The 11,427-nt window shown below is 37.9% G+C and overlaps 2 protein-coding genes across 2 annotated transcripts in view; one reads left to right on the top strand and one right to left on the bottom strand.

The window, feature by feature from the left end:
* Positions 1–1,418, bottom strand: part of LOC102211237 (plexin-C1-like) — a 43,435-nt gene extending 42,017 nt beyond the window's left edge. Inside the window, exon 1 of the mRNA XM_005743364.1 lies at positions 295–1,418. Within this exon, the coding sequence (XP_005743421.1) occupies positions 295–1,290 (996 nt within the window). The 5' untranslated portion in view covers positions 1,291–1,418. The remainder of the gene's footprint in view (positions 1–294) is intronic.
* A 7,543-nt stretch (positions 1,419–8,961) lies between these two features.
* LOC102193879 (C-C motif chemokine 20-like) lies at positions 8,962–11,018 on the top strand. Its single transcript, XM_005743292.1, has 4 exons — positions 8,962–9,091; positions 10,158–10,269; positions 10,404–10,492; positions 10,580–11,018. Exons 1-4 carry the CDS (start codon positions 9,028–9,030, stop codon positions 10,585–10,587), a joined length of 273 nt encoding a protein of 90 aa, XP_005743349.1. The 5' UTR covers positions 8,962–9,027; the 3' UTR covers positions 10,588–11,018.
* The last annotated feature ends 409 nt before the right edge of the window (positions 11,019–11,427 follow it).

The following is an 11,427-nucleotide window of genomic DNA, read 5'->3' as shown; positions in this document are numbered from 1 at the left end:
CTTATCTTATCTTATCTTATCTTATCTTATCTTATCTTATCTTATCTTATCTTGTCTTATCTTATCATCTTTCTTCAGTCTATGATGCTCAAACATGACAAGATTTTTCCAGCAGCTGAAATGATATTACAAAAATAACTCTATTAAGACGAACAAAAGAACAAAACTTTCTTTTTGTTGTAGTTAAAATGTATATTTTAGTTCTTTTATTCTTTTTTTAAAGGGACATTTATCCAGAGGATACTGGAGCCATTAAATTAAGAACCATTAAATCAGAGTTTGAAAAGCTCTCACCGTCACTTCTGATGGCACAGAGGTGTAGAAGTCTGGATCTCTGTCGGCATCACTGCTGTAATCAGGGCTGATGTCAAACACCATTAGCTGAGTGTTGGTGTCTCCTCCATCCACACTGAACACGCCGCTCCAAAGCTCCCCCGTGATGACCGAGGAGGCCATGAGTCTGCTGCTTTCACTGTCAGAGACACTGAGAGTCGCGCCCCGCAGAGACTTGAGTGTATCAGTTTTGCTCTTTTCCCCTTCGAGCCAAATGAGACGGACTCTGTTTGTTTGAGCTGAGAGCATGTTGGAGAACAGATAGATGGTTGAATTGATCTGAAACCCGTCAACAAACTCCACATCACCTTTACTTTTGATCCCAGGTGTGCCTGAAGCTCCATCAGCTAGAGAAAATATGCCTCCACCCTGTTTGTTATCTGTATCTTGCAGGTTGACAGTCTGCCGATTAATACCACACTTATTGTTTTCGGGCTTTTCTGTGTTTTGTTGGATCGCGGTCAGAATGTAAGTGTCAGCCTGAGTTTTCTTCTTCACATCCACCAGAAAGCTGACTGACCTGCTGCTGCGCTTCAGAGGCCCCACCTGGATGTGTTCTCTGTGCAGAAGCTTGGAGATGTTCTTCAGGTCCAGAATCTCGCAGTGGCCGCAGTCATCGTCAGTCACACCGCAGCTGATCAGCGAGTCATTCTTTGTGAAAGGCAACAACACGTTGATGCTGAAAGTTGCGTTCCACTCAGCTGTGTCAGAAACCCGGTAAAACTGCACATCATCCTGCTGGTTTCCGGTCTTTATTATTCCCCTCTGGGTCAGACTGTTGATCAAAGTCAAGTCGTGGCTCAGCTGGTACAGCCTCTCCTCTGTGGCGATGTAAAGCATGTTGGGGGTCACGACGAATTGGCGGATGTCTCCATCAAAGTTGAAGCCTTCATCCTCCTTCCGGCACAGACCCAGTTCTCCAGAGAGAACAGAAAGCAGACCGAGCAGCAGAATCATCTTATAATAACGATAATTCTACCTGGGACACGCTCACACAGCGATGCTCTGCGTGGCACTCTGCTCTCTGTGTCTCTAAAGTTGTGTGTGAAGCGCAGCGCGAGCAGCGCGCGCAGCTGAAAAGAGAACCGCTGGAAGGAGGAGGGCTGGAGCGTGCCAAGCGAAAGTGAAAATATTTGAACATTTTCACTCAGCAGCTTCCGTCTCATTTCCACCCCGTACCTCTGTACAGGTCAATGTTACAAAAAAAAAAAAAAGCCGGATATAGTGCGTCCCTAAGCAAAATCACCGCAATTACAGCCCTCAGCTGTATTCTTTAAACCTTCCATAAATGTTAGTGTAAAGTCAGATTTGGCTTAAATCAATGGAAAGATATGACCTCAGAAATGATTCTGAAACAAAAGCCATTCACACCAGGTTCCCCCAATCTTATAAACAGTACATTTGCATAAGATTGGGGAAACCTGCAGTCAGCTGAGACTGAAGATGTCACTTGGATGAGTGACGAAACGTTTCTCCCACAAAACGCTACGTCCAAATGAACAGAACCAACTTTTGGAGATTTACTTTCCTGGATGATTGAGAAAGCATCATGACATCTTAAAAGGTGCTGTATAAATAAAATTTTACCTTTATTTTACTACTGTATGGAAGAAGGACAAAGAAAAGTCACTGTGCTTGACCCTGAAACCAGAACCACAGGTTATTCATTCTAAACAAAGACCTAAAGACAAATTAATCAAGTGCTATCATGTTTTTGTTTTTTTTAAACAATACCCCAAAATAAATATGCATAGTTAAGTTCAGCTTTGACTTAGAATTATCAGAATGACATTGCTCATGTTATCCAAAATGACTTCACTTCTTGTTGGGCCAGCAGGATCTAATGACTGACCATCCTTCAAGAAATATCTCTAACTGATGCAGAGTCACTTTAATAAATGCATTTCATACTTCCATCCATCTCACCAATGCCAGATCCTTTGGTAAGCAAACCAGATGAGCTGCAATCAGAGATTTACTACAACTGCTTTTTCTGTGAGTGTTGTTTGTAGCTGAATCCTTCGTCCAAACATCCCCAATGCATCAGTCGAGGTACCGGGCCAGACATTACACTGCCATGACGGCAACAAAGACTCTAAGGGAAGGGGCCTAGAGCTCTGTGCTCATGTGCTTCAGGGTCTGTGCCATAACAGTAGAATTATAGACAGTCACTGCTCACCAGTCTTAGAGGCCAATGTGGAGGGCGTCCATATTGTTCCTGAGGACTTTAATCAGGTATGTTTGAAATCTGTACTCCCCAAATTCTACCAACATGGTAGTGTCCTACCAGAGGAAACAGGTCACTGGACCATTTGTACAGTAACATCAAGTATAGGCAAATTTGACGTTATCTCTTGCCCAGTTGGGCGACATCTCTCGCCCAACTGTGACAATTTAACCACCTCTCTCTGCTCCCCATTCTTCCTCCTCAGGAATCACACACTGTAAAATGTAATTCTAGATGTTTGTTATTGTAACATATTATTCTATATCAGTTTGATGATAGATGACTGAAGTTGTTGTTATAACATAGAATTACAAGTTAAAAATGTCCCAATTACATAAAAAAAAAAGCTAACTTGAAAACTCATGTCCAGCTAAATCAGCAACTTATGTGAACTTGACAACGTGGGGAAGTTGAGCACAGCAGGATTCAAAACTGTCCCACGTGATTGCTATCAACAATATAATGGTGGACTCTGCAGATGCTTATCTCATGCAAGTCAGTAGTTTTTCCTTTGTTTTGCAATTGAGCAGAGTCAAACCAATGTTTCTGAAATATTCATATTATGAAATGTTTCAGAAGCAGGCAGCACTCATTTTCAGAGAAATTGGTTCTGTGGAATTTGTTGCAATTGTAATTGAAGACAAATACAAGAGTTTGATGTCTTAGTTGTTGTAAACTGATCTTTACTGTCACTTATCAAAGGTTTTGTACTATTTTAATATTTCAAGTTTTATGCGAACAGGTGTGACTGAGCACAATGAAGTTTAAAAATTTTGCAAATGTAAAGAATAACTTTTCTAAAATGGCAAGTGTCCCGTTGATACATTACATTAATGCAGACTTTATGTTGTTACTTTTAACACAGCAGTTTTTATCTCATGCTGTTGAAAGTCTGATAAGCTCATGCCATGGTGAGGGTTCGGTTGACCAGCTGTCCGCAATTCACAAGAATCACTACTGCTCCTAAAGTATTGGTCAGAATTTAATCAAACTTGTGCAAAATAATCACCCAATCTGTCTTCACCCAAACTGGGCTCAAGACCCAGTTCAAATTTATTGCTTCACAGGGAGCAACCTATGAGTTTTGATGGATTGTGAGCCTGATGAGCTACGTCACAGATTTTTCTGTTTCTCAGATGACTAAGATGGCACAATAAATGTTGAATGTTGGGTGCTCATGAGTAATTGTCTTGTCATGTTCTTGAAACAAACTTTCTGCCTGCAATGATCAGATACACTTTAATGGAATCTGTGGGGTTTTATTTTTTTCTGTAAACAACAGAGAAAATGTATTTAAAGGAACGTAGATATTTAAACCTGAGATAAACCTAACAGGTAGTTTTGCTGAAATGGACGAAATTGGAAAGCTAAAAAAAAAAATACTTAAGATGTTCAATACACATTTTCTTTGCATCCAGTCAATCAACCCTGATAATTAAAATGAAACTGATTTATGAGTTCACACAGCTACCTTAAAGAGCTCAGTTAATTAATAAACTTAAATCAACTTAGCTAACAAATAATTTTAGTTAAGCTAAAATAGATTCCTAAGTTAAAAGAACTACTAAAGTATTTGAATTAACTAAAAAACCCAAGTCAACTGAACTATGACAAGAGTTTAAACAATAGATTATTTTAATTTAGCTGAAAGGGTTTTCCCAATTTTTCCCAACTTTAATGACAATTAAAGGAGTTGAACTGACTAACAAATCGCAGTCAACTAAACTAAGACAAAAGTTTAGACAACATGTGATTTTTCATCAACATAACATTTAGTTGTGTTACAAGAACAAACTCTATTTCTTGACTTAACTTAAAATTTTAAGGCAGCCCTTTACATCATATTTTTAAGTTGAAACAACAAGTTATATTTTACAGTGCACCCTTTTCTTGTACTTTTTAGTTTTTCTTCTTTATTTTGTATAATTTTAAAAACCTTTTTATGTTTGGAATTACATACATCTATTGGCATGCATTTAAATTACGACATTATTATGTTCTTGTTTTTGCCTTGTTACTCTTCTATTACCGCTTTATTACCGAGCTGTAGTAGAAAGTGCTACCTCCAGTCAACAGTCAAAACTATTAAGTAGCTTATAAGATAAAACTACATCTATGTTAAACAATTCAGAAATTGCTCGCAGATGCAACAAAAGCCAAATTTTGAAAGAAATCCTAATTTACCAGGGTTGTCCAACTCCAGGCCTCAAGGGCCTGTGTCATGCAGGTTTTAGATGTGTCCTTGATCCAACACAGCGGATTTAAATGGCTAAATTACCTCCTCAACATGTCTTGAAGTTCTCCAGAGGCCTGGTAATGAACTAATCATTTGATTCAGGTGTGTTGACCCAGGGTGACATATAAAACCTGCAGGACACTGGCCCTTGCGGCCTGGATCTCCCCACCCCTGTAATACATATTTTGAGACAAAGATGGAACTTTTTCTTAGTCACCACCAGTCATACAGAAAATTCCCTGCTGACTTGGCCTCAGGATGTCTAGAGGAAAGAATCAAGCGCACCCAAAGGCAATGAGCTCATCAGTGGTCATGTGCGCAAGCTGAGGGAGAGAGACTGAAGGAGCAGCAGCAGAGCATCACAGTTGTAACACGGTTTTGTGTGATGACGTGTGTGTTAATGAACCTACATCCAAGCTCATATTCGCATATACTGTATCTTCTACAACTATAAGTTCATGTATGGCTGCACCACATTTGGATTACACATGGGAAGCTCTGATGTAACCAATTCTTCTGTGGAGCTTAATTAAAGACAGTGAACTCAACTCCTGGTAGTCTTTCTGCCCGAAGACTTAGGCCAGACTTGTATATCCAGCACTTCTAGTATTATAGGTTATAGTATTGAATATGCTATACATAATCTACTAGCCTGGTTATAGAATATAACCAGTCAGCAGCCAGAGCTTATTCATTTCACTTGTGAATGTCTTCTGCCAAACTAAGATAACCACCAACACTGAAAGACAAAGAGCAGCTTATATAAACACAGCAGAAAACTAAAACATCATCAGTAAAGTTGAGTAGAAAACATGAACTACACATCTGCTGCGTTTAATTTTCTGAAAATAGCTGTTTGAAATGTAAGATTAATTTAAAACAACATTTTATTTGTTTCAGGTTTAGGGCACAAAATAAAAAGCAGACAGAATCAAATCACTTACCAACAATAACACAAGGCATCAGCAGGAAACGCTGTATTTGAAGGACCTTGTGTAAAGAAGACTGCGGCCCAAGTCTTATTGTCCTGCCACCATACTTTATCTAGAAAGAGGTTAAATGAATGTCATAGAGGCAGGTCTCACATTTACACCAGGACTTTGACTAAGTCACTCCAAAGTCTTCATTTTGGGGTGTCTGTAGCTCAGGTGGTAGAGCAGGTCACCTACCTACTCACCGGAAGGTTGGTTGTTCGATACCTTACTCCACGCTGCATGCCAAATATCCTTGGTCAAGATACAAACCCCATATTGGTCTCTGATGCAGCCATCGGACTGTGAATGTTAGATAGAAGGTGCTTAGAGCCTAGAAAAAGTGTTTGGGTGAATGAGGCAAGTTGTGTAAAGCGCTCAGAGTAGAAAGGCACTAATATAAAAACCAGTCCATTTACCATTTTGTTTTTCTTAAGTCATTCAGAGGTGGACTTGCTTGTGTGTTTTGGATCATTGGCATGCTACAGAACCGTGCTTCAGCTTGAGGTCATGAACAGATAGCTGGACATTCTCCTTCAGGAGATTTTGGTAGAAAGCAGAATTTATGGTTCCATTTACCACAGCAAGTCTTCCAGGTCCTGAGGAAAACAGACCCCGACCATCACACTACCACCACCCCATTATACAGTTTGTATGATGCTCCTTTTCTCTAATGCTGTGTTACTTTTACGCCAGATGAAACGGGACTCAAACCTTTCTAAGAGGTAAACCTTCGTCAGTCAACAGAGCATTTTCTCAAAAGTCTTGGTGATCAGGAAGATGTTTTCTGGCAAAACTGGCATGAGCCATCATGTTCCTTTTGCTCAGCAGTGGTTTTTGCCATGCACACCATTTTTGCCCAGTTTCTTTCTTTTCGTGGAGTTATGAACTCTGACCTTAACTGAGACATGGGAAGTCTGCATGCAGGTTTGGGTATATTTAGAAACTGCATTTTGTGTTTGCTTGTATTATCTAATATTTAAAATTTTGTTTATGTTTATGTTAAGCCTTAATTATAAAAGAGTCCCTTCTCCAACCTGTTCTGTTTTTAAGTTGTTAAATTTAAACATTATTTTGTGCTGATATTGCACGTCTTTTGTCAGAACCAAAGAGTTTTTGAAATCTGCATAAAATTGCATTTTAAATTACTTTTGGAATATTACTTGAAATACTTTATTTGTTTTTTTTAAAGTTCATCTAAAAGTTTAAACTAAAAGATCAGAATTGCTGAACTGCAAATTATTTTGGGTGCAGTGCGTTTTTTGCATACAGGTGTAACAGAATAGCTTTAGTGTTTTGTTTCTATTTACATTTTCAAACAACAAAGGGATATCTTATGCCAGTTAAGGAAAACTGGACTTGAGAGTACAAGTAGATCTGAATCTAATTCAGATCTACTTGTACTTTCTTATCCTCTAATTCTTCTTCTTCAATCAGTAAGAAACTTGTACAGATGATCAAGATCATTTTCTGCAAGAAGTAATTCACACCAACACTAGATGGCGCACTCGAGCCATTAAAGATTCAAGATTCTTTATTTGTCAAATGCAAAACGCAGTGAAATGTATCCTGACTCGCTCTTCGACTGTGCAAAAGGGGAGAGAAGAGCATTATATACATTAATGAATATATACAAGGGGGACATTATGTGCAGCAAGTAGGTGAATTATGTACATTAAATGAATTCAATAAACAAATTAAATAAAATCCACTAAATGCATCATGTTGCCACGTGTCTTTTACGTATAAAATCAGTAATTACGATCATTATAGCTGTGAACGTATGTTGGACATTTTTTAAGGAATAAAATAATATATACATAAATAATTATATTAATTACAAACATTTGCATTCATAGACCAGGGTAAAACCTTTATTATATCACAATTTACTGTGTGAGCTGTTGAGTAAGTAAAGCATCAATAGGAGAGGAGACAAGGCTTAAATCCTCCAAGTATTAAAAACTTTCATACTTGGATGGAAACATAATATTTAAAATGATGTTTATCCAGTTACCTTTGAGTTCCATGCTGAAGAGTCAAAAGGGAAAAGAGAGAAGTCTGACAACAAAGCCACATATATTGACAAGTACGTATGTGTGGCTGGAAAGCTCTAATGAGTGACTGGATCTCAGTTATTCTAATGAACATTCATTGTTTAGCGTTTGGTTTTGGAGAAATCCCTACCTGCCATCAAACCCAGACTGCAGGTACTGCCAGACAAGTTCTTTATGTGTAATGTGTGAACTGGATTTTCTCTCTGCTGAAAGACTTTTTGATCACTATGACTTAAAAATTTATTTTATTGAATAATTATTTAAATGAGGATTTAAATGGAAACAGTTTGTACATACAAATGAGATAAAAAGGTGAAAAAATTTAGATGGAGCTCAAAATGTAACTTTCTCAGTTTATGTGGGACAAGCCACAGATTTCCACAGCCACAGTTACTGTATGTTCTGTCTTTTTATGTAGTATAATCTGTGACTCTAAATGTTTGTCCAAGTATTAAAGTTAATAGTGTTAACGGTTGTTCTGGTGCTACTGGCTCTTCTCTGAATCCCCAAAGATTGCAGCTCAAAGGCTTCCCCAAATTTACACTGATGTCTTTTGATTAATGGCTGGATGTCATGTTGGCTTCCTCCCACACTCCAAATGCATGTTGGGTTAATTGGCAGCCATGTAAATGTGAACAAGAATGTTTGTGTCTCTCTACGTTAGCCCCGACCTTTCCAGGGTCCACCTAAGCTTCGGTCCCTTTGTGTGCCTGAAATAGATACGCTATTACAAAAATGGATGGAAAAATAAATAAATAAAATACAATATTTTACATTTAAAAAATGCCCCTCAATTTTGTTCATCATCCTTGCACGACTCCAATATCATGTTTATGACCTTTGATGAACTGGGTCATATTTCTTCTTTCAAAACAATTGAGCTAGCCTTTCACATGAAAGCTAGATTATCCTCAGTTTTTAAAGGGGACACTTGCTGATATAAATATTTTTTATTATTATTTTTTTTTTTAGCTAATAACTCTTTCTTTATGTATGTCAAACTGTTATCTTTGGGGTTTTTTGTGTTGATTCAGCTAAAGAAACAAAAAGTAATCCCTCCCTCTGTGCTCTTTCATAATAGCTCTGAGGGAGGGATTTGAGAAAAAACTATATATTTGCCCAACATTTTCAAGACAGTGGGGGTGATAGATTCTGCCTCTAACTTTCTGTGCAGTCTGCAACACAAGAACAGCAGCAGCGACCATGAAGTTTCATGCTTTTGTTTTCATGCTGCTCTTCCTCTGCACGTACCTGAGTCTGGCACAAGGTAAGTGAAACAGAATTGTCTGGTTTCAAATCACTACTTTAACATTTCCACTTAAAAAATGTATTTTTAAGAGAATTCACAAAAGCTTAACCACACAGCTCTTCATGGTATCTCAAAAGCATTTTCTGGACAAAGCAAATTACTGAAAATATGCACCTGAGTGTCTCTTTTTATGACCTGTTCTGGTTTAACCACAGCTCCTGAAGCCACATCTCTTTGAAACTGTGAGGACAATTTTTCAGTGAATGAGATTCTGTTCAAAGCCATTTATCACAACTCTTTAAATGCACATGATCACTTGAATGTGGCAATCTGCAGAATTTTAAAAAGGACATAAGGACAGCTGTCACATGTACAGAGGACTTAAATAATAAATGAAATTCTAAAAAAATTCCTTAAACAATTAAATAATAAAAGAAAAGTAAAGTTGGACTAAAACAAAATCATTTTTATTAAGTACTGTATGTTTATGTCTAAAATAATTGTTTCTTTGATGCAGCTGCAACATTCAAGGGAGGGACACAGACATTAATCATGAACCAGTAATGTGGGTATGATTTTGAAATGAGTACTACTTATCTGATTAAATACTATTGATACCTTTATACTGTAGTATTGCTACTTTGATTAAAGTAAAGATTCCTAAAGGATCCAAATACTTTTCATGTAAAACCAGCCCTTTCATGTTCAAGTGCTTTCACTTTTTTTCTGTCCATGCTGTGAAATTATTTGCAGCTGCTGCCAAGTGCAACAGGTCTACAGACATCGTATTTTCTCAGCATTTGTGCAAGCTGGCTTTGTTCAGAGGAATTCTCAATCAGCAGCATCAGTTCAGGCAGAGATGTTGAGGTTAAGGTAAAGTCAGCTAAAAACAACAATAAAACTAAGGAGAGGGGTGAGCGGTGAATTTGCTGAAATAGATCCTGAAAAAGATCCCCAAGTAAGGGGATGTGGGAATCTTCCTGGGCTGCTCTGGCAGACGTTCAGATCTGTTCAAATCATCAAAACGGTCAAATTCCAGTGGGCTGGTTTATTTGATCATAATTCTCTTTAACTTTCTCTCCAGGCTCGTATGCCAACTGCTGCCTCGGCTACGTTCGTGAGATAAAAAAGAAGAGAAACCTTGTCAGTTACACTATGCAGGAAACAGATGGGGACTGCAACATCAGAGCTGTTTTGTGAGTATCAACTGTGAAGTCCTTCACTTTTGGCACATTTTGTCAAATTCCATCATAATGACTTGGCACAGACCGAGGAAGTGACTGATCCCCATTTATCCACAGATTTTTAATAACGATACTCATATGTGTAGGTTTAAGTGGAAGAAGAGGGAACAACCTGTGTGTGCCAATCCAAATGATCACTGGGTGCAGAAGGAGATGAGGAGGCTGGATTTAATGCGTAAGAAGTTACACAACATGCTCTTAAAATGGCATACACTTTCACAGGTTATGCACATGAATCATCATAACTCCTGCCTCTTTACAGATGGCTAAGCGAGAAAAGGAAGATCAGAGAGGACAGCGGACGCTTCAACGAACTGTCAGACATCGTATATCATCCTTTGGTCATGTGCACAGTTCACCAATACAGAAAAATACTGTATCCTAATCCTTTTAAAGGCTGAACCATAAATAACTGTCAGAAAATTCGAATTATTTTTTGACACCCATGTATATATCAGATAAGATACATTTGGCATTAAGACGTTAATGTTAGAACGGTTGTGGGGAAAATGAATGTATATAAAACATATATGATATTGTACTATTCAGCTTTGAATCGTGAGTGAATACAAAGTGCATCTCTGAGAGAAACATACACTTTATTTTTTCATTATATACAACAGGTTTGCTAATTTTTGTATCAGCACTATAATTGTACTTTGTGTTTTTCTATTGCCAATAAAAAGCAAAACCATACAAAACCTCTGTTGTCCTACAAAAGTTTGTAATTAATCAGAAAAGCCTGGATCTGTTTTAAATATCTGATCCCTGTTCTGGTGTTTTCTAGAAGCCCCAAATGAGGTAAAGCAACCAGCTTTTGATTCAGTAATCTCTGATATATTCTTTTGGCAGCGATTTGAGCTGTTAATTGTCTATGTGCTACAACTGTAAAATACATTAAACAAGGTATTTGTTCTACTGTACACTTAATCCAACACTCAGAGTTGAGTTAAAAGTGAATGCGTTGCCTTAACCAATCAATCCAGTCGGGATTAAAGGACAGATTCAACATATTTCACATCTGTCTTAAAGCAACAGTCACATGCACACATTAAAACTGGTTCTGTTAGCTGCCAGTGCTCCATTTTAAGTGTGTTTCCAACATTAGTC

This window comes from Pundamilia nyererei, unplaced genomic scaffold (genome assembly GCF_000239375.1).
Source record: "Pundamilia nyererei isolate P.nyererei 1_Seehausen unplaced genomic scaffold, PunNye1.0 scaffold00130, whole genome shotgun sequence".
In the NCBI taxonomy this organism is placed as follows: Eukaryota; Metazoa; Chordata; class Actinopteri; order Cichliformes; family Cichlidae; genus Pundamilia; species Pundamilia nyererei.
Note: the sequence above shows the minus strand (reverse complement) of the source record. Positions and strands in the feature narration are given on the sequence as shown.